Source organism: Calidris pugnax, unplaced genomic scaffold (assembly GCF_001431845.1).
Source record: "Calidris pugnax isolate Ruff unplaced genomic scaffold, ASM143184v1 scaffold128, whole genome shotgun sequence".
Lineage (NCBI taxonomy): Eukaryota > Metazoa > Chordata > Aves > Charadriiformes > Scolopacidae > Calidris > Calidris pugnax.
This window is the reverse complement of record NW_015090851.1, coordinates 2,480,916-2,502,870: the sequence shown is the minus strand read 5'-3', so window position 1 is coordinate 2,502,870 and position 21,955 is coordinate 2,480,916. Positions and strand designations below refer to the sequence as shown.

Genomic DNA, 21,955 nt, shown 5'->3' with positions numbered 1-21,955 from the left:
GCCTCCAGAAACACACCAGGGGTTGCACTGAGCCAGCTAACCCAGTGCTGTGCACAACAGAACAAAGGAGATGAAAGGACAGGACAAGCATCTAGCGATACTTCCCTAGAAACTCTCCTGGCTTCAGTTACAATTCAGCCTAGGCAAAATGCAAGTGTTTAATAAACTTGCTTGAATATTTCAAATGGCTTTGTCACAGACAGAGTCTCGGGGCTACAGATGTCCTATGGAGCAGACATCCCACCAGCTTCAAACAATTCAGGCCTGTTCAGGGTTGGTTGTTTTCCCTTCAAATACTGGGGCAGGACACAGACCATTTCTCATGAGGCCACTTGCATTAGATGAAGGCAAGTGAATTTCATCTCAGATCAGTGCTCCCACAGGATGGGCTTGGGGACAGGAGATACAAAGAGGAAGGTGCTGAGCACTGTGACAAGGCCCTCTCCTACTCTAGGTGTCCTATCCCTACTCTCTCATGGAGAGCTGAACTTTTTGAAACCTGGCTGTGAGCCCTTGCTCATACAGCTCCTGCTCTGTCAGGGCTGCAGAGCTGAGAGAAGATTACCAATATGGAGAGTTCCTTGAAGGCAGGTGAAGTGCAGTTGAAGAGATCTGGCTCCAGCCAGCCCTTCTCCTCATCACAGTGTCTGACGGCTGCACCTAAAACCAGGAGAAAGGACATGTCTGAAATTCAGCACAGGATAAATGGCTCCCCTGCTGCACCCCTCCAGCAGGGACCCTCTGCACCAGCTAATCCCAAAGAGCAGCACCGGCAAATGATGGGAGGGCCTGTAACAACCCGGGGCCATCCTCCTGCTTTGTACCAGTGCAACCCATTCCACCCTTGGTTTGCATCACCTCAGCAAGCTGCTGCCATCCCCTCCCTCCAGGAGCTGGGTTTGTGTGTGCGCTTCTGGTCTGCATCACACCAGGCGCCATCACACAGAATTGCAAAGAGGAATAAGTGACTTGGTAGGGCTCAGGCTGGAGAAGCCCCTGGTTCCTGGTGGATACGTGTCCGTGTTGTCAGGACACATTTGACCCCAAACTACTGAAGTCCATGCAGCTCTAGGCATCCCCTGGCTGACAGCCTGTAATGTCTGCTGAGGTCCTGCCTCTCTCTACAGGGGAAAGTCACGCCAGGAGGACAACACCCCTGCTGTGGGGCAAACCCACCCCACAGATGAGTCCCTGCAACCAAGTGGGATGGAGGAGGGCCCATCCAGTGGTGCAGGTTCAGTACTCAGCGCAAGACCCCAACCTCTGGCCAGGGCCCAAGCACTACTTGTGTGTTCACAAGTGTGTTACCAGTAACGAATGGGATCAGCTGTTAATCACCACCAAAAGTGCTGCTAACGCTGACATGGAGAGCAGTGTCCTGGGCCGGGAGTGTCTCCACACACATTTTGAGCAAAAGAAACCCAGGCAACCTCAGTGTACCTGGCAGGACTGCAGATCCCCTCCTGGGGAAGGCACCAGGGCACATGAGCCTACCCATGTGCCCATGAGTGGGAGAAGGCAGCAGTGTGGTCAGGGTGAGGAGAGGGGAGCCTGGAGCAGAACCCCGTTGCTTCTCAGAAAAGCCCCAGTGACCAGCATGCCCCCTCCCACCACCTCCAGTTCCCAGCTGTCCTCCCCAGCCACCTTTCCCCCAGCTGCAGAAGCACAGGGACTGGTGCCATTGCAGCTGGGAGCAAGGAGAACAAACGAACCTCCACACTGCTGGCCTTCCCCCGGCAGAGAACAGAGACTGGCTCAGCTGCAGATCTGGGCAGGATCCAGCCCCCCGTATCCCTCTGCCTCCCCCTGCCAGCCAGGCAGAGGGAACAGGACCTTGTGCTGAGCGTGTCCATCAGATCCTGTCTCCATTCTCCTGTCCCCTGCTCAAACAGTTTCCCCTTCCTACACCCCATGGCCATTTCTCCCAGGCCTCACCACCCATTCATTGCTCAGCACCAGCTCCTTCCCTCCCAGCCTAAGCAAGCAGGTACCAGCCCGGGAGAGCCAGCATCCATCCCAGCCAGGGAGCAGCGTGGGGACCTGCCCGGAGCCAGAGCTGCAGGCTCAGGACAGCAGGTGGCAGGGGCTGCATGCAGCTGCAGCCGGGTTTGTGCTGGTTAGTGTGCTGGGAGCAGGGGAGAGGCGTGTAGGATACCCATTCATTGCTCAGCACCAGCTCCTTCCCTCCCAGCCTAAGCAAGCAGGTACCAGCCCGGGAGAGCCAGCATCCATCCCAGCCAGGGAGCAGCGTGGGGACCTGCCCGGAGCCAGAGCTGCAGGCTCAGGACAGTGGGTGGCAGGGGCTGCATGCAGCTGCAGCCGGGTTTGTGCTGGTTAGTGTGCTGGTTAGTGTGCTGGGAGAAGGGGAGAGGTGTGTAGGAGCGGTGAGGCCAGGCAAAGCGTTGGGAAGACACTCGGCAGCTCCAGAAGCAGCAGGAAAAGTGCAGGGGTGTGCGGGGTGCCAGGCAGGGAGCAGGGAAGGAAAGCCGCGTGGCACAGCCCTTATAGCACAGGGGAGGGGAGATGGGAACAACCTTACCTGCACCCCTCAAGCCTGAGCACGGAGGGCGAGAGAACCAGGGAGAGAAGCGACAACAGTTAGGAGCCGAAACTGCCTCCTCCTGGGGCGAACGGCTGGAGAAGGACAGGGTTTGTATTGTGCCCTGGAGCCCACACCACCCTACAGTCCCAGACGCCCTGCTCCATCACTGAGGACAGCTTCCTCCAGCTCGGGATGTGACTCCTAACCGAGACACTCACCCAACGGCACACTGTGCCCTGCTGCCCTCACAGGGCACACTGGGGATGGGGATGGTGGGGATGGTGGGGATGGCTGAGCCGAGCTGCCAGGCCAGGCCTGACCCCAGCCTCAAGCCCAATGAAACCAAAAATCAGCAGGGAGCAGGTATGGACCAACACCAAGGGAACTGCACAGCCCAGGGGCTGGGTGATGGCCCCAGACCCTACAGCCTGTTCCCAGCCCCTACAGCCTGTTCCCAGCCCCCTCTGGTCTCCCCCAGGCTGTAGCATTTTCTCCTCCAACTTCTTTCCCCCAGCCCTCAAGCCCAGCTGAACAGGAGTGGGAAAACACAAGAACACAGTGATAGTGCTGGGGCTGCTACAGCCCCCAGCAGAAGAGTCAGGCTGCCCCCTCCCCATCACATCCCCCACTCACCCAAGGAGCCTTTGGGACACAGCACCGCAGCCGAGAAGCCAAACTTAGTCTGGGGCCACCACACACCCGCCTTCAGGCTTTTGGGGCAGCCATCATAGAGCACTGTGGAGACACGCACCCCGAGGGGCTGGTCAGAGGGGGAGGCCCCTGATGCCAAGCCCCACAGCAGCAGCTCCCCACAGTGCCCACACTCACCCTCGCAGCCGCTGGGCGTCACCTCTGCGAAAGGGCTGTCACAGCTATTGCACTGGCGCCCGATGACCCCGGGCCGGCAGTAGCACCGGCCCGTCTCCTTGTCGCAGGAGCGCGAGGTGGAGCCCACCGGGTAGCAGTCACAAGGCAGGCAGGTGTCGCTGCCCTTGGGGCGGTAGTGGAAGTCCTGGAGGGAGACAGGGACAGCCATCAGACAGCCTACCAGGACAGCAGCTGAGGCCAGCACCCGGGGAACCGCAGGAGCTGGGGCAGAGAAGGGCCAGGCTCTCACAATTTGCAAGGACCCCCACTGCCCCCATCATCACCGTGCTGGGGCAGGAGGGCTGCACAGGAGAGCTGAGCATGGATCCAGTCCAGAGGCCGGCACACAAAGCAGTGCCTGGGCATCTGCCAGGCCTTTGGAGGGAACAAGGAGCAGCATCAAGGACAAGCAGGGATCCAGGCAAGCCATGGGCCACGTTCCCATGGGCACAGCTGCTCCTCACCTTGCAGTGGCACTGCCCGTTGGTTTTATTGCAGTCGGGGTCAAAGCCCTTGTTCACATCACAGTTACAGGGCCCACAGGTCGGATTCCCCCACCAGCCCTTTGGACACTGCTGGTCCATCCTACAGAGAGAAATAACTCTGCTGTTACAACAACCAAATCCCATGAGCCTTCTCCTTCCACCAGCCCGGCTGCTCAGCAGCTCCAAGGAGCCAGGGTGGCAATGAGAGGCCTCTGGTCACATAGCTGGGATGAGAGGGCAGCACAGAGCCAGGCACGAGGCCACAGCCCTGCCCTGTGCTCCATGTCTCACCTGTGCTCGCAGTACTGCCCGAAAAAGTTCCCTCCACACTCGCACACGTAGCCCAGAGGTGAGCCTGGCTTGCGGCGACACACTGACTTGTTCTTGCAGGGGTTGAGGTGACACACATCCACGCAGTCCCCTCCGTAGTACCCTGAGGTGTGGACAGACAGCATGATGTAAAGCGAGCACCTTCCCCTTGAGAGTAGCCAGAGCACCAAGGAGTGGATTCAGAGGGCTCTGGAAGGATTTTGTTCCCCACAAAATGAGCATCTGGTGAGGATTTTGGGACCCAGGAGGGACTCTTTATCAGGGAGTGTAGCAACAGGATGAGGGGTAATGGTTTTAAACTGAAAAAGGGGAGCTTTAGGTTAGATATTAGGAAGAAATTCTTTACTGTGAGGGTGGCGAAACACTGGAACAGGTTGCCCAGAGAAGTTGTGGATGCCCCATCCCTGGAGGTGTTCAAAACCAGGCTGGATGGGGCTTTGAGCAGCCTGGTCCAGGGGGAGGTGTCCCTGCCCATGGCAGGGGTGTTGGAACTCAAAGATCTTTCAGGTCCCTTCCAACCCAAACCATTCTGTGATTCTATGACTTGCCCAAGAGATGGACAGGAGAGCAGTCACATGCCAGGAGGGAGCGACAGGGGGAGAGGAGAAAACACAGAGGCGTGTGAGCAAAGGGGTGGCAGGGCACTGCAGGCCCTACCTGGCTGGCAGACGCAGGAGTAGCTCTGCCACTCGTCCTTGCAGACGCTGTTGGCAGGGCAGGGGCTGGAGTCGCAGGGGCTGGGCACGCTGCAGCCAGCCTCCACCTGCAGGGCATGGCTGGGCTTGGGCAGCGCCATCCCAGTGATGCTGTCACCCAGTCGCACACCCTGCAATGCAGGTGACAAATTCATGGTGAAGCCAGGGCACACATGCAAGGCTCCAGTCCTACTGCCCCCCACACACCCCCAGGGACAGCCACCCCCCATCACCCCTGCCGTATTGATTTATGGCCGCCCCACCGCACCTCAGAGGCCTGAATGCTCAGAAGGAGTGTATCACCAGCAGGATGGATGCCAGCAGCAGCTGCCAGGCCTGCATTCCCATCCCTCCATGTAACAGATCTACTGGAAAGGGAAGGCTCAGAGCAATGGACTCACCTGTATGCAGCCCCTCAGCCCGTTCTGCACCTCGCCAGAACCCAGGACTCCTCCCACATGCAGGTGTTTCACCTTCAGGCCATGCAGTTCATTTCCAACAACCACTGTGTCCTGTAGAAGGACAGGGAGTAAACACGGGGCAACTGGCATCACCCCTGCCCCAGCCCTCTCTGAGGCTGCAGAGGCCCAGCCCAGCCCCATATATGCCAAGCATCCCTCACGGTTCCCATTCTGGTACTGGGATCTCAAGCAGCATTTACCTGGTAGAGCCCAAAGTCCAGGGTGAGGGTGATGACGTAGCGCGAGTCTCGCCCACTGCGGACGTCCCGCAGCTCCAGCTGGAGGTCGTGCCATCTCCCATCGCTGAGCTGCAGCTGGTCCAGGAGGAGGCTGGTGCTGCGCCCGGACCCCCTGCTCACCATGAAGGAGAGCAGGCCCCCAGCCAGCTGCAGAGAGGGAGCCAGCAAGGGCAGCAGTGAGCGGAGGCCTTGCCAGCTCTGGCTGCCTCCAGCCCACCCTCCTCCCAAGCTTTGAGAAAGGGGAGGAAAATCCAGCCCTGCTAAACACCTCTCCCCACAACCACCCTCTGCTTGGGCTGGAGTCAACACAGAGGGCAGGGTCCTCCTGCTCTCCTGAGGCAGATGGCAGTAGAGGCTGGGGCACAGTGCTGTGGCTGAGGCTGTGGCCCTACCTGGCAGAGCAGGGTGGTGTACTGGCCAGCATGGGCCTGCAGAAGCACCCCGTCCGACTGGCGCGTCCGAAACGCCAGCCCCAGGTACCACGGCACCGAGATCTTCACGTCTGTCTTGAAGTCCCAGGTCAGGACACTGTTGCCCTGGAAATAGTGGGCATGGTGCATGGCTGGAAAGGAAAGTGGAGGTAAGGAGAAGGGATGGGCACTACACAGGGAGCACTAGACGCAGGGACAACAGAGCTAGTTCAGCTCACATGGCCCCCTTACTCTGCTTCCACAAGCAAACCCAGCAGTCTTGCCTGTACCCACCCTGCCCACACCCAGCAGCACCCGCTCACTCACGGTGGCGACAGTCTTTGCCCCCGAAGCCAACAGGACAGAGGCAGGAGTAGGTCCCCCAGCTGACAGAGCAGGTGCCACCATTCTTGCAGGGGCTGGAGTCACAGAACGTGTGCTTGGCATGGCAGCCTGGAGGTATCAAAGTCACCCACATCAGCCTTGACCTGCTACCACCTCCCCCCTAACACACATGGAGAAGCACCATCCACCAGCCCTTTCCCTGGCTGCCAGAGGGCCAAGCCCAGCCTCTCAGCACAGACCCTGCTTGCTCAGGGATGAGGATCAAGGCTGTTGCTTCTCCTTATGCCAGAAGAACGACAGGAGCTGGACTGACTACCTAGCATCTCCCAGACAGGCCACCTCTGCAGGCTCTGCCCTTGGGATCAGGGGATGTTCTCAGAACATGAGCTAGAACCGAGACTGGCTCATTGAGGGTGATCTGGAGGCCCCCTTCCCTGATGGGAAGCTGTTCAGCTCCAGCTGTGCTGCCCCACCACTGTTACAACCCAGCAGTGCTGCTGCGTGAGCAGGAGGGACAATTCCCAGGGCAGGGGTGGCAGGAGCAGAGGCACCGGTACCTGCAGTGGTTCCGTTGTTGGCAATGTAGGAGGCCAGGTCGATGCGTTTGCTGTCAATGTACAGGTCTCTCATGCATCCCACAAAGTCCCGGTGAGTGACGGGGAAGTTTTCTGGCAGGTTGGGGACCCCTCCAAGGAGCAAGGGACCTGTGAGGTCCAGGGACCTACAAGGACAGAAGGCCGGGGCTTTAAGAGCCACAGAGACCTCAGGTCAGCCAGCCGGCTCCCCAGCGTGAGGGGCTGGGAAGCAGGCATCCTCCGGGACAGGGACACACAGCCACGATGCCAGATATGAAGGGCTGACCCCACAGGGGGACCCGAGTGCCCTTCTCCTCTCCCCACCACGGCACTGCCCAGCAGTCCCCGAGGAACTCACTTCTTCGAGCTGGTCTGCACACCCTCTGCAGCACAGGAGTAGTTCCCGATCTCGCTGCCGAACTGCAGGGCCACTGAGGCATCACATTCATCCACTGTCAAGATGGCCACCTTGTCCTTGGAGGGGCCCTGCACCACCCCCAGGGCACTGACCTTGGGCTGAAACCAAACACAGGGCGTCAGCAGCACACATGCCCCCAAACCCTGCCACCCAAGGGCTCACATGACAGCAAGAAAAGGGCCTGAGAATGGCTCAGGCACCACCACGCTGCTGGAGGTGTGACTGAAGCAGAAAGGACATCAGCCGAGCCCAGGAAGCAGCACCAGAGATGGACATGGGTAAGGACACTGCGTGGAGTCCATTCCTGCAGCCTCCAAATGTGGTCCTGAGGGTCAACCTCCCCTGCACCCAGCTGTCTGCTCCACTGTATCCATCACCCAGGGCAGAAAACCACCCCTCCCTTCTCGCCACAGCCTGCCCCGTGGGGCACAGCCAGAGCCGTTCGCTCACGCCTCACGGGGAGAGAGACCCCGGTGTGTGGGGGGACAGCCAGGGGGCACGTACCTTGTTGTAGTAGCGGAGCTGCAGCGTGTGCCACTGCCCATCGCTCACACCCCCCGGCAGGTAGGGGCTCACCACCGTGCTGGACTCTCCTGTGGAGACAGGGATGGTGGCACAACAAGGAAAGCCAGACAGCCCTCAGACGTGTCCTCCCCTCCTGCAGGCACCAAACCTTCCGTGCTGCTAAAGCCCTCACGCAGGGATGGAGAAGGGCTTCAGAGTCAAGCTCAGCATGCCGGCCCCTGCCTGCTGTGGCCTTCTCAGCAGGAGGAGGGCAGGGGGAATCACAGCCCTGGCCCTGGCAGCCAGCACCCCAGGATGGCTCCCCTGTTCAGGCTGGTGGCCGGGGTGTCCTGGCACCGCATGGTCAGCCCCTCACCAGCCACTCGCTGGTGGGCCTTGCGCTGAGACCACCAGCACAAGTAGAGCAGCAGCAGGATGGCCACCAGGTGCTGCGTGCAGGGGAGAGGGGATGAGCACTGGACACAGGAGAGGAGGAAAGCCCCAGTTGTTAATGTGGGAGCCCAGTGCTCCTGGCAGCTGGTCCTGACACTCAGGGCAGGCAGGATGGGCACAGCAATGGCAGAAGGCAGCAGGGACGACACCAACAGTATAGCAAACACCCTCCCAAGAGGCTCCTGCTCTCCAGACCAGCTCACGATAAGGCAGGAGATGAACCTCCCAATGACATAATGGAGCAGAACAGCGGGGGAGACCCCAGAAGGGAACATCCCAGTTTGTGCTCACACTTTCCCTGTTGCACCTGCACTCCTAAGCCTAGGGATGGTCCTGAGACACACCTGTCCTCCATGCCATCCGCTGATGCTCACCAACACCTCTCTCAACCCTGTCTCCCTTAGTGCAGGCTCCATCCAGAGCAGCACCCCGCTTTCCCTGCTCAGCATGGGCCTTCTCACAGGTCCCATGGCACAAATCCTGCGACAGGCAGCGCCAAGCCTACCTGTGGAGTATTTTAGCTGGACTTGCCCCTGGATGATCTCCACGGCCAGGAAGTCGTGCCTCTCATTCAGGCGCCCGTTGTAGAGCAGGAGGCCACTGGGCTCCACGGTGCTGAACCTGGGGCAAAGGAGGAAGCAGGAGGGCAGGGTGTGCACATGGAGCACGTGGACATCCCCACTCTCCTGTGTCACACACCAGTGTGCCAGCACAGGGACAGGGTGAGACCTGGGCCTGGCCCCAGGTGCAAGCCCAGCTGGGAAGGGTCTGGAAGCTTGACCCAGAGGATGCCTGGGGAGCATGGGGGCCTGCCATGGAGGCAGGAGAGCTGGCAGCAGGGAAGGACAGAGGCACTGAAGGGATGAGCTGCTGCCAGGGGAGACATGCCAGTGCAGATTCAGAGCCCTTTGGCTAAAGGTGCCAGGGCAGCCCGATGGCAAGGCAAAGCCAGTAACGCAGGGGTCTGGAGAGCATCAGAGTCCCTGGACAGGCCCAGGGTGCACAAGAGCTACCAGAGTGGGGCCAGGCAAGCCAGTGGGTGCCAGTGTCTAGCGGAGGAGGGAGAGGACTCACGAGAGGGCGAGGGTGAGATGGAAGCGCTGACGCAGACCCCGGAACATGACAAAGGATCGTGGTGGGAAGGAGCGTGTGGACACCTCGCAGAAGGGCATCTCGAAGCCGCCCGCCGGGCACTGGCAGCGGAAGCCCCCGTCGGCACCGTTGGTGCAGGTGCCCCCGTTGCGGCACACGCCGGGCATGCAGCGACCCGAGCGGCTGTCCACTTCACAGTTCTCACCTGGGGGAAACAAGACGGGAGGCCTGGGACATGTCCTGGCCCAGGGGCACCCACGCAGCAGCCACCCATCCACTCCTTGCCCTGGGAACTGCAGACCTCAGCCTGGGTTTGGGGCAGGGTAGCCAAGGAGCAGGAGCTTGTGGGGTGGCTGGGGGCAGACGAACAATGTGACAACCCAGGTGCACCCAGGTGTTCCTCACAGCAGCCAGCAAGCTAGCTACCAATGCCAGCCCTGCAGCCCAAGCCCCTGGGCTGGATGGGATGTCAGCTCCAGCTGAAAAGGCAAGTTTGGATGCAGGATGGCATTGGAATGGGTCAGGAAGGGACTGGCCACAGCTGGGCTGCACAGTCCTAAGGATGAAGAGGCAAAGACAAGTCAGGGAAGTCCTGGAGATGTCTCCTTGGGCACTGCCACCACAGGCAGTGGGACAGGCATTGCAGTCCTGGCCCCAGTGTATGGGGACAGCCCAGCAACACCGAGATCCCCTGCCAATAGCTATGAAAGTCTCACCCCCCACCCCAGGAACCTCTTGGACCTCCAGAAAAGTAGGAGCAAAAACCAAGTAGAAACCAGCCAGATGAGGTTATATACCTGTGCAAGGGTATATATACCAAGTACCCTTGCAGGTTGCTGGCATGGGTAATGGGGCGCCCAAAGCCAGCTCAGCAGTGCAGGGGGTATGGCCAGCCCCTTTTCCCATGCTGTCCCCACACCATGCAGGGAACCATTCGGCTGCAGTCCTACGCCCCAGGCCTTGCTCCCATTACTTGCTCCGTGGCATGCAGGGAGGATAAGGAGACAGCACAAAGTGACAGGGAAATCAGCTCATTAACCCTTCTGCTAATGGCTGTTCACGCTTCAAATGCTGGGGGTTAATTACCACTGACTCTGCTTATCTCACCAGGAGCCACCAGGAGAGCAGCTCCAAGGCAGCCATCTGCTGCCGTGTTCTCTCTCAGCAGAGAAGGCAAGGTAGGGGCTCCCTTCCCAATAGCCACAGGCCACCATCCCTCAACCCCAGGTTGCCAGTGGCCAGGCATGGCCCTCCACAGCCTGCTGGGGACTTGTGGTGACAAGGCACTGGTCAGTCCAGGGATTCCACCCATGGCTAGGAACAGATCTGCCTGGATCAGATCCTGCCTGGTGGAGCAGCTAGGCCCAGCCTTCTCTTCTGTTTTGGGTGGGCAGCAGCTCACTCACAGCAGATGGGGCCAGCATGGGCTCCACACTTCTGCCAGATCAGCTGAAGATCGGCACAGGCTGACATGAGCCCCTCTGATGGGCCCAGCCCCCATTGGTGACATAAGCCTCCTGTGCCCCAGCCTGGCATGGTCCAGCTTGGTCCTTCTGCTCTGTGAAAAAGGCTGGGAGGTGGTGGCCAGGGTCCCCAGGAGCCCTTCATGCCACCTCCCTACAAGACAGATTTCTATGGCAACCTCAGCCCTGCGCATCCAGCGCCATGGAAACACGGAGAGGCGGGAGCAGAGCTGGACCTCAGCAGGCAAAGAGGATGGGCACCCCACCATGGTGACAGCAGCACCAAGGGACCCGCTCACCGGTGCCCCTGCAGCCCCCAGCCCCAGGCACTCACCACTGAAGTGCTGGCGGCAAACGCACGTGTATCCTCCCTCCTTGCGGGTGCAGATCCCACCATTCAGGCAGGGGTTGGAGTAGCAGAGGTTAATCTCTGTTTCACAGTAGTCCCCAGTGAAGCCCTGCGGGCAGCGGCACCGCAGGCCAGTGATGGGGTGGATGGGCCGGAAGAGAGTGGAGGGGGAGGCGATGAAGGGGGCTGAGCTGTCGAACTTGAGGACGGAGATGCACTTCATGTAGTTCTGGCAGGGCTCCCGCAGGCAGACGTTGTCATCAAAGGGCAGCACCTCCAGCATGGAGGCACCCGTCAACGCCATGCGCTTCATGTACAGCTGCTCCTGCAGCTCCTCTGAGCTGAAGTAGCGCCCGCCCCGTGGTGCCAGGGCCGAGAAGCTGACATTGAGCACCGTGCCACCCACGTCCGTGTCGTTCTGGATGTTGAAAATGAAGATGTCCTCCTTGGGCGTCGCGAGCACGGTGGCCACCCCTTCCAGGAAGGTGGACAGCAGCGGGGAGAGGAAGCGCTCCTGCCACATGTTCTCCAGCCGCACCGTGATGCTGTTGGCCAACATGTCCTCTGTGATGATGATCACCCGCAGGACGCACTGAGCCGTCACGCTGTGGATCCCATCTGTGGGAGGGAACAGGGACACACTGCAGGTCTTTGCCTCCTGCTTGGAGGGTCTCGTCCCTCCCACCCCAGGGCAGAGCCCTGCACCCCAGTGCAGCCCCCAGAAGGCCCAAGTTCTTGGCTATGGAAGCTTGGAGCCACAACGCTGACGGCTAGTAGGGTGCCACCTGGGCTGGATGGGGAGCGGTCAGTGTGGCTGCACCTTCCCTCCCATCAGGCTCTCCACTGAGAGAACTCTCAGGTTTCCTCCCTGTCCTGGATCTCAGCAGCAAAGTGAGCTCTAAGGAACAAAGATGCTCCTGAGAATCAGGCAGAAGGAAGTCCCAGCAGGAGGCTGGACAAATACAGGAGTCGATGCCAAGGCCCCGGGTGTTCTGCTTCCCCGCTGTGCCCTGGCTGCCTCCCCCACGCTGCCTTTCCCTGTGCTCTCTTCCTGCCATTTCCTTCCTCTCTCCTCCAGGGTCTCCAATGCTTTTGTGCTGGTCTGCCTGCTTTCCCCCCTTCTCACCATCTGCTCCACATCTCTTCCTCCCTCGGTCCATCTCTGGTTTGTTTAATTCTCTTTAATCTTTATTTTCCTTGGAAACAAACTCCCTCCCCTCGGGATCCAGCACTGTGCAAGTTATCTCCCAGGCAGGAACACAGGAGCGTGCCCGCACACTTGGAGCGTGCCCGCCTGCTCTCCCAGCACCTTGGCCCTTCTCACCCCCAGGTTAAGCCCACTCCCGTGCCAACAGCTCCACTGCAGGGGCACAGCACAGCACCAGCTCAGACAGGCAGCAGCACAGCACCCACCCCAGCAGCTATGCAATTTGGGGGCCCCTGCCTCTCCCCACCCAGCCAGCTCCCAGAAATCCAACAGATCCCACTACTGCGAAGCATTGTACCCACTGCAAATTAGGAAACACTGGCCAAAATGGGAGCTGGACAGACAGATGTGACCATGTTCATAATTCCTCCGGGAAACCCCTGCTACAAGCACAGGCAGGCACAGAGCACCCCCTCCCAGAGAGACAGAGACTGTAATTACCCCAGCTGGGGACCTGCCAGGCAGCAGCCCCATACCTTGCTCAGATAAAACTCCCACTGGTCCCTTCCAGAGCACAATTGCCCCAGCCCATTCCCTGGCCTCACCACTTTACACTGCCCAAATGCAAGCTGCCTGGCCCTTTTGCCTTCCCCCTCTCTGCCCACGCAGAAGTTTGGGCAGTGGTTTTGTTTTTCAGTTTTTAGCTCTCCTTTCCATGCCAGGAAGTACCCCACACAGCAGCCTGTCAACGTCCCCCTCGCTCAGGCCACCTGGGCACCTTTGCTAGCAGCTTTGTCTGGGACAACCAGTGGGGAGAAGCCTGCCTGCTGCTCCAGGACACCTCTCCCAGTCTCCCTCCTTTTGGGCCCTCTGCCCCCAGCACAGGCTCCAGCAGCAGGCAGAGTCAGCCTTCAGCATGGTGAAACAAGCACCACACCAACCCCCAGAAACGCTCAACAAGGTTCATCAAGAACCTCACTGCTCCTGTTGAAATGGGGCGATCTGTCTTCCAGCCCATTGCTAGCACCCCAACACCAGCAGCACAAGGCCTTTGCCTGCTGTTCCCATCTCCCACCCCACATCCACCTGAGAGCCTCAAACCCCTACATTTCCCTGGAAACCTGGCTCTCCATCATCACACCAAGACAACGTTCACATCAGCACATCTCAACAGCAACTCCCAGAACTATCCCTGGGTACCAAACCTTGCTGTAACATCCCCTACAAGTGACCAATGAGTGACAAATGCAAGCCATCCCCTTCCCCTGGGGACACTGGGTTCAGGTGCCTGCTCACAGCCCAGGGGGCAGCCCTGTGGGCTATAACCAAGCACACTGGCATCTCCAGTCCATTAGAAGGACCTGCACCACAGGTACCATGGTCCGGTCTAGCCCACGGTGGCCCAGAGGGACGACAGTGCATTGCTGGTGTGAACACAGGAGAGTGTGTAACTCTGCCCATCTCTTGGCCTGGGTATGACACCACCCTGTGCTGTTCAGAGCAGGGAGGGACCCGCAATCTTGAAGGTGATTCCACCCTCAGCCGCGGGGCACATCTCCCATGCTCCCAGAAGTAACCTCAGCAGCTGCTCAAATGAGCGCCACTACCAGGATGCACAGGACAGACTAACGAACCAGACCATTGCCTCCAGACAGCCCTGGCCAGCCTGAGCCTGGGCCATGTGTGAAACAAGCCTGGCAAACCCAGCCAGACCCTGCTCAGCCCTGCTTCATCCCCTGCAGCGCAGTGCGAGGTGGCAGGAGGGGCACAAGGCTTCCTGGCAACCCCGTCAGCCCCAGCCCCAATGAGGAACAGGGGTGTAAACGCCACCCCCCGTCCCCCGCCTGTGCCCCAACTCCAAGCCTCATGTGCAAAGCTGCCTTTACTGCTCCTCTCCTCCCATGGCTGCTGCGCTGCAAAGCCTTTTGATTTCCCTCAGCCCCGTTTGAAGTTTGCAGGAGGATTTAAGTTTGCAGGAGGATTTAAAGATTGAAATGTCTCCCTTTCCCCCCCCCTCTCTCTCTCTTCTGCTCTTCAGAAGGTGAAAGCTTTCTGGCGACCCTGCAAATTCCCGCGCAAGCACCAGCCTTCATGCCAGGGCTGGTGCTATGGAGATAAGGCTCTCGCTGGGATGGGGGAGCAGCGGTGCCAGAACAGTCACACAAGAGCTAATCTCCTGGAGGAAGGGGGTGGGGGGGTTGCTTCTCTCTGAAATCAAACTGCTCCCACCCCATATGGAAGCCAGGTGAGAAACCACTCCTCTGTGTGACACCCTGCCATTTCTGACATGGAAGGCAGCATGAGCAATGGTTACCAACCAGCTCCATCCAGCACCTGGCTGGATGTGCCAGGGGGTTCAGATGCGCCTGGGCTCAGTGCAAAGAACCCACACCATCACCTGTGCTCCCTGAGGCACCTTCTCTCTGCAAGAGGCTCATGAGCTGCTGAGAGCCCCCAGCCCCAGGGAGGTGGAGTGAGGGGAAAGCCATGCTTGGTGTAAGATGCTCTCCAAGCCACTAGCAGCCTGGCATCTCTCCCTGAGGGACTACCTGGTGAGGCAGCACCCCGGGATGCCACCACTTTGACACCAGCTCCCTTCTCAGCAGGAAGCTAAGCCATATCCCCAGTCCCTCTCCTCTCCCTTTGTTGTCTCCTCGCAGTTTGCCTCTCTGGCCAAGGCAAGCACCAGCTCAGTTTGAGCCCAGCTGCCCCCCGCTCTCTTCTCTCTGGCTCGTGGTTCACCCAGAAGCAGCCATGAGGCCTGAGGGACAGCTCTCGCTCTCCCCAAGGGCTGCTCGTGCCCAGCAACAGGCAGGCAGACGTCTGCCTGATTTATGGCTGTTATTAAGCCTTGGCTGATGTGATGCTGAGTCCTGGGGCAGGCTGGAGTCCAGCAACGCCTCCAGAGAGCAAGAAGGCCATGGCTGGGGAAGAAGGCAAGCTGCAAGGTGCCTAATGCCTTTGGCATCACCCACTCCAGAGCAGGAAAGCCCAAATGCTCCTTTCCCGGTTCCCCACAGCAACGTGGGGACAGTTCTTGGTCCCTACAGCCCTCTCCCATAAGTCCCCTATAACATGCTGTCCCACCTCTGCATCACACCCAGGGCTGCCCCCCACCTCGGATCCGTCCAAGGGAAAGCAGATGGTTAAGAGAATGACCCACTGCAAATGGGGGGAAAAAATAAAGCTACCAAAAGAAAGCTCAAAGCTGGCTGGAGGCACTGACCCCCCTGGGAGGCATTTTAATCACGAATGCTCAGCCTTTCTGATTAAATCCTGTGGCTGGAGAGCTGGTGCCTGGTGAATATTCATGCAGCAGAACTGAGGAGTCCTGGAAACATGCCTACAGGGACAGGAACAGAAAGAAGGGACACAAGAGGCTCTAACCCCCGTGCCAGGCAGCACCAGGTCATCATGTTTGCACTTCCAAGACTGACAATTACCAGCTTCAAAAGCAATGAAGCTACAGAAAGAAGAGCTCTGGCCGGAGAGCGGGGCGAGCAGCAGACTCCTCCTGGGCATCTGTGCTGTCAGCCTGGGAATGGAGCTCCAGGCCTGCACTGGAAACCTCTTGGGGAGAGCAGGGCTGCTGGCCGCTGCCCAACAGTCTCCTGGCTCTGCCAGGACAAGAGCCCATCTCTCCTGTCGCCCCATACTGGAGGTCTCCAGATCCCTGGGCAGCACCCAGCCTGCCGTGCAGAACAAGGCATGGGCTCCAGTCAATGCTCCACTCCAACAGCTTCCAAGCAGCCATCACTAGCAGAGGTTCCCCTTCCCTACAACAAACATTTTGGCCTTCAGCCTCCTGAGGAGCTCCAGGGACTGGGAAGAAGGCAGCTCAGCTCAAACAGCTTCCCTGATCCAGGAGGGGACACACCATCCCTCATTTTGGGAGACCAGGAGCTCAGAAATAGGCTTGGGTGCATCATCACCTGCCCTGTCTTCAGAGCGGCTGAGTCAACATCCAAGAGAAACAGAACTCTGACCCCAACACCCTGAGCGGCCAACCCAGAGATGGAGAAGGTGCTATGGGGACAGATGGGGGTAGCTTTCACATTTGCAGTTGAGGAACAGTAAAACACCTCCAGATGGAGAAGCTAGGAAAAGAGGAGAAAGGTACATGTAAGGTGAACATTCCTCACCGCTTCTGAAGGGCTTTGGCAGACCTCTCAAGATTTGGATGACACTTGACAGGTTAAAAGATCTCAGAAGTAAATCAGACTCCCCTTACACAGCACAGAGTATTAATGTCACTTTTCTGGTAGCCCTGAAGACAGGGACTAAAACGTAATAACCAAGACTTCTCCAAAACCATTCCCTAACCAGGAATGAAAATCCTTAAGTCTCCCACCCTAACTCTGTGGTCAGTACCTCCAGCTGTGATGGACCTAACAGGGGAGGAAGCTCCTGAGTTGTGAAAGGCCAGTGCAGCTCAGGGACAGAGGGACAATGCACCCTGGCCACCAGCCCAGCAGCCTGGCCCAGAGAAACCAGTCTGGAATGGTTCAAAGTCAGTATCATGTCAGTTTCCTGCAATGCCCTGATCTCACACAGTGCTGCCGGCAACAGACACAGCTCCACCACCCCACTGCCTTGCATCCTTGGTGGCCAAGAGCAGTTTTTAGCAGCCACGGGTACTCACACATCCACAAGGAGCTGGGGTCAGTTTTGTGGCTGCCAGTCCCTCTGGAAAGGCACTGGTTTGTGATGGCCCAAGTCTTCCCTGCCTCCTACAAGGGGCTGAGCTCAGAACACACACAGCTCACGGGCAGGCAGAAAGGCCCGTTGTCCTATGTTTTAGGGGGATCCAGCCGTCCTCTAAGGGACCACAAACCTCACAGGCAGGCAGGGAAACAGCTCCTTCCTCAGATGCTGGGTGACACTCGGGGCACCCACCTAGGTGCTATTGTTGCCTTCCAGCAGGAGGAAGGTGCTCCAGCGTGGTGTTGAGCTCAGGCAAACAATGCAGCAGGGTCTGGATGTCCTGGCCAGCTCTGCAAACCCCCCCGCTCACCCTCCCCCTGCACACAGTGACAGCATGGGGACGATGGGGTTGCCAGCTGGGCAGGGGGCTTCAGACAATAAAGACAGAAAAATCAAAACCAGACCTTCACAGCCAGTACCAAAGCCAACAAAAGGCCCGTTTTCCAGTGCCTCACTTCCCTCCCCAGTACAGCTCTTTCCCTTCCATCTTCTCCCCTCCTTCATGAGCGCACTCTCCCCGTCTCCCTTCCCGCTGGAAGATGACGACACTCTAATTGCAAGGGCCCCCTGGCCGCGAGGCGGCTGGATGCAGGACTTCAGGACGTGATTGTCTCCTGCCTTTGTGCAGGGTTAAGTGTGCGAGGAGGCAGGGCTTTGCATAAACACACTCGGGCAGAAGCTGGAAAGGTCAAAACCACCCCCCATCTCCAGAGATGGGCATGTGTGTGCCTGCACCCCATCTCAGCCAGCCCTGTGGTTACAATTAACCCCCAAAGAGCCCAAACCCACAGACGGGCTGGTGCTGGCCAGGCAGGATTGCCTTGAAGAGGTCTCCTCTTAAAGCCCTTGCTCCATCTTTTGAAATAAATCCTCCCCCCTTGCTCAATCAGCTGGATAGAGAGAGGGAGAGGGTGAAAAAGGGAGGGCAGCTGGTAGCTGATGGTCAAGGGAGCATCACGATGTAACGTACGGCTCCCCAGGCACTCTCGATAATTCAGCGCTTGGCCCCTCCAAAGAGGGCTCTCGCCCTCCCTCCCTCCCCCAGAGCTGCTCCTCCGTTCAGCGATGGACGGGTGCCTCCATTTCAGATCACGCATCCGCAAGCAAAGAAAGGCTGACGGTGAAGGCAAAGCTCGGGCAGCCGGGAGCTCCAGATCCAAACCCCACTTGCTCGCAGACAAGCCCCTAAGTCCACCTCTGCCCTGCCCTCAGCTTGGCTGGAGGGGACCCCAACACTCTCCAAAGCCACCCCGGCAGCCACCCCTAGCATCTGCATTTGGGTACTCCGGCAACACACACAACACGAGAGTTTCAAGCACCACGCTCCGAGGTTTGATACAGCTGTCTCCTGCAACACTAAGGTGGCTGCAGAAAGGTGGTACCAGGGTTTTGTCCTGGTTTGCCCAAACCACGAGTTTTAGAAGCCCCACCAGAAAGCGCAGGTAGGGGGCAGGTGCCACAGCCAGAATCTGGACTGAACTGACTGCTACCAGCAGACAGGTATTTTTAAGAGGGGTCCCTCTTCAATCCCTCCCTCCCAAGCACAGCGGGGGAAGCGTTCGGTCCCAGCAGGGAGAAGAGCCACCCAGGCTTGGGAGTGAAGCAGCATGCCTGCCCCTGGGCTGGTGGCTTGGCCACCCTGGGAACCAGCTGCTTGCCCAGCCAGAACCCTACAGCACACATCACAGCCTCGCTGGTGACGGCACCTCCAAAGGTGTCTCACTAGCAGCTACAAGCGAAACTCACAGCTGAGTAACGATGCTTTGTTCTTGCAGACCACCTCCGGCCTTGGCCCCCTTACAAAGCGCTCCCCTGCAGCAATGGCCCCACCGCCCCCCTTCCCAGCCCCTCCAGCATTTCCTCGACTTGAAGCAACTCCCAGTTCAAATCTCCTTGCCTATCCACAACCTGCACCCCCCAGCGCAGAACAGGCTGCCCAAGGGGGACCACACAGAACCCCCCCAATGGAGCGGCACTGAAGGTTTAATGATTGTCACACCTTACCTGTGACGGTCACCAGCATGGAGGCCACAAGCGGACGGTTGTTGTCCAGCTTACGGCTCAGCCTCAGCTCCCCGCTCGATTGATTCACAATCAACAAGTGCAGTTCATTTCCCCGCTCAAAGGTGTAGAAGAGGCGGTCGGACACATCTGGGTCATAAGCTGGGACCTTCCCTATGACCCCTGAGGGGAAGGTGTTGGACTTATTGGACACATAGTTATTGAACAGGATCTGGAAGTTCTTGAGAACAGGGCTGTTGTCGTTCTGGTCAATGAGCTTGATGTGGACCGTGGCTCTGCTGACCAGAGGGGCTGAGGTGGCTTGCACTACAATCACGTACTCGGGTTTTGTCTCATAATCCAGGTCTATCAAGGCTGTGAGCTCCCCAGAAAAGATGTCCATCTGGAATATCTCGGGGATGTTGCCTTCCACGATTTGGTACATGATCTGGGCATTGGGTCCCTCATCTGGGTCAACAGCTGTGATTTGGGCCACGACAGAGCCTACAATGCTGTTCTCCTTTACCAAGACCTCAAACTCTTCAGCGGGAAAGACAGGGGCGTTGTCATTCACATCCTGAATGGTGACCTGGATATGGACAGGAGTTCTCTGAGGAGGGATGCCCCTGTCAACAGCGTAAGCAGTCAGCTCGTAGATGGGAACGTTCTCCCGGTCCAGCCTGCGGACAGTGCGAATGATCCCTGAGGTGGGCTCTATGGTGAAGTCTCCATCCCCATCCTCTCCGTTCTGGAAGGTGTACTGCACTCGCCCATTGGTGTGGGCATCCCGGTCAGTGGCAGAGATCTGGAGCACACTGGTGAAGGGAGGTGCATCCTCAGAGATCATGCCCTGGTAATGAGGGCTGACAAACTGGGGGGCGTTGTCATTAACATCATTCACCATGATTTCGACATAAGTGGTGTCTGCCTTCTGGGGGATCCCATTGTCCTTGGCAGTGATAGCCAGCGTGTAGGTGACCTGGTCTTCATAGTCCAGTTCTGCCTGGAGAGTGATGGCTCCAGAGTCTGGATCGATGCGAAACTGAGGGACGTTGTCTTCTAGGTAGTATGTGATGCGGGCATTTTCCCCCACGTCATCGTCCGTGGCACTGATCACCACCGCAGTGCTGCCCACAGGCCGGTCCTCATTGATGCTCACAGAGTAGTGGGCACTCTGGAAGACGGGTCGGTGCGTGTTGGCATCGGTGATATTGATGTGAACGTGGCAGTTGTCACGCAGGGTGCGGTCGGAGGCCGTCACGGTGAGCACATAGCGCCTCTCCTGCTTGTAGTCCAACGGCAAAGAGAGAGTGATGAGCCCCATCCCACCTTGCGTGCTGATGGAGAAGCGGTTCCGCGTGTTGCCCCCCGTGATCTGGTAGGTGATGGCACTGTTCACGTCCCGGTCAATTGCTGTGACGCTGAGGACGCTGGTGCCCACAGCTGCATCCTCGTTCAGGCGGATGAAGTACTCCTTCTGGGTAAATTCGGGACGGTTGTCATTGACATCCATGACAGTGATGGTGACACTGGCAGAGGCAGATAAAGATGGAGAGCCGTGGTCTCGAGCCTCTACCCCAAAAAAATAGTGCTCAACCGACTCCCGGTCCAAGGGCCCACTGACTGTGATCCACCCCGTGGCACTGTTCACCACAAAGGGTGTGTCGGCCGAGACCCCTGTCAGTTTGTACTCCAGGCGTGAGTTCTCACCATAGTCTGCGTCCACGGCCTGGATGTGGATGACAGAGTGGCCGAGAGGAGCATTCTCCAGGACAGAAATTTGGAAAGGTGTGCTGACAAAGATGGGGGCATGGTCGTTGATGTCCACCACCTGGATGCTGACCATGCCGGTGTTGTTAGAGAGGGGAGGGCGTCCCGCGTCCTGAGCCCGAATCCTCAAGGCGTACTCCCGCTCCACCTCAAAATCCAGCGGGGCTACCACCTGTATCTCCCCAGTGACGCTGTCGATGGAGAACTGGCCCCGGCTGTTCCCGCTGATGATGTTGTAGTGGACCAGCGCGTTGTTGTCCTTGTCCAGGTCCGTGGCAGTGACACGCAGGATCTCGGTGTGGGGCCGTATGTCCTCCCTCACCTGGACGATGTAGCGCTTCTCACTGAACTGAGGGGTGTTGTCGTTCTCATCAAGAACCGTGATGTAGACCTTGACCGTGGCGGAGCGGGGCCCTGGCTCCCTCCCCTGGTCATTGGCCTCTACCACCAAGGAGTACCTCTCCATCTTCTCCCTGTCCACCGGCCCGCTGGTGGTGATGAGGCCGGAGCGGGGATCGATCTCGAAGACGGCGTGGGCAGCCCGCTCGTTGACGAAGCGGTAGCGAATGTTGGCGTTGGGCGGGGAGTCGACGTCGGTGGCCCGCAGCTGCAGGATGGGGTAGCCCTCCTCCACATTCTCCCGGATGGTCTCCCGGTACTCGCCCTGCTCAAAGACCGGGTCGTGGTCATTGCGGTCAGCCACGGCAATGGCCACCATGGTGGTGGCGGAGAGACGGGGTGCCCCGTGGTCGGTGGCCGTCACGCGGAAGTAGTGGAGCTCCATGCTCTCCCGGTCGAGGGCCTGGGTGGTGGTGATGAGCCCGGCCCGCGGGTCGATGCTGAAGAGCTCCAGCGAGCGGCTGTTCATCAGGGCATCCATGGAGTACACCAGCCGCCCCGCCTCGCCCCCGTCGGGGTCCTGGGCCGCCACCGCCACCACCGCCGTCCCCGCCGGCTGGTTCTCCGCCACCTCCGCCTGGTAGTTGTACTGGGGGAACAGCGGGTGCCGGTTGGGGGCTGAGCGCCGGCCCCGCCGCCCCGGGGACGGAGCCAGGGCGGGCAGCGGGCGCGTCGGGGCGGCGCGGGGCGGGCAGCGCCAGGGGGA

General features: G+C 59.0%; 1 protein-coding gene across 1 annotated transcript in view; it reads right to left on the bottom strand.

The window, feature by feature from the left end:
- Window positions 1–21,878, bottom strand: part of CELSR3 (cadherin, EGF LAG seven-pass G-type receptor 3) — a 32,645-nt gene extending 10,767 nt beyond the window's left edge. The window contains exons 1-17 of the mRNA XM_014943177.1: window positions 19,084–21,878; window positions 11,214–11,846; window positions 9,399–9,621; window positions 8,830–8,945; window positions 7,872–7,960; window positions 7,308–7,465; window positions 6,932–7,095; window positions 6,357–6,482; window positions 6,012–6,181; window positions 5,581–5,766; window positions 5,321–5,431; window positions 4,882–5,050; window positions 4,186–4,327; window positions 3,874–3,994; window positions 3,371–3,554; window positions 3,176–3,277; window positions 566–660 (exon numbers count right to left, since the gene is read on the bottom strand). Coding sequence (XP_014798663.1) covers window positions 566–660; window positions 3,176–3,277; window positions 3,371–3,554; window positions 3,874–3,994; window positions 4,186–4,327; window positions 4,882–5,050; window positions 5,321–5,431; window positions 5,581–5,766; window positions 6,012–6,181; window positions 6,357–6,482; window positions 6,932–7,095; window positions 7,308–7,465; window positions 7,872–7,960; window positions 8,830–8,945; window positions 9,399–9,621; window positions 11,214–11,846; window positions 19,084–21,730 — 5,436 coding nt within the window. The 5' untranslated portion in view covers window positions 21,731–21,878. The remainder of the gene's footprint in view (window positions 1–565; window positions 661–3,175; window positions 3,278–3,370; window positions 3,555–3,873; window positions 3,995–4,185; window positions 4,328–4,881; window positions 5,051–5,320; window positions 5,432–5,580; window positions 5,767–6,011; window positions 6,182–6,356; window positions 6,483–6,931; window positions 7,096–7,307; window positions 7,466–7,871; window positions 7,961–8,829; window positions 8,946–9,398; window positions 9,622–11,213; window positions 11,847–19,083) is intronic.
- Window positions 21,879–21,955: the final 77 nt, after the last annotated feature.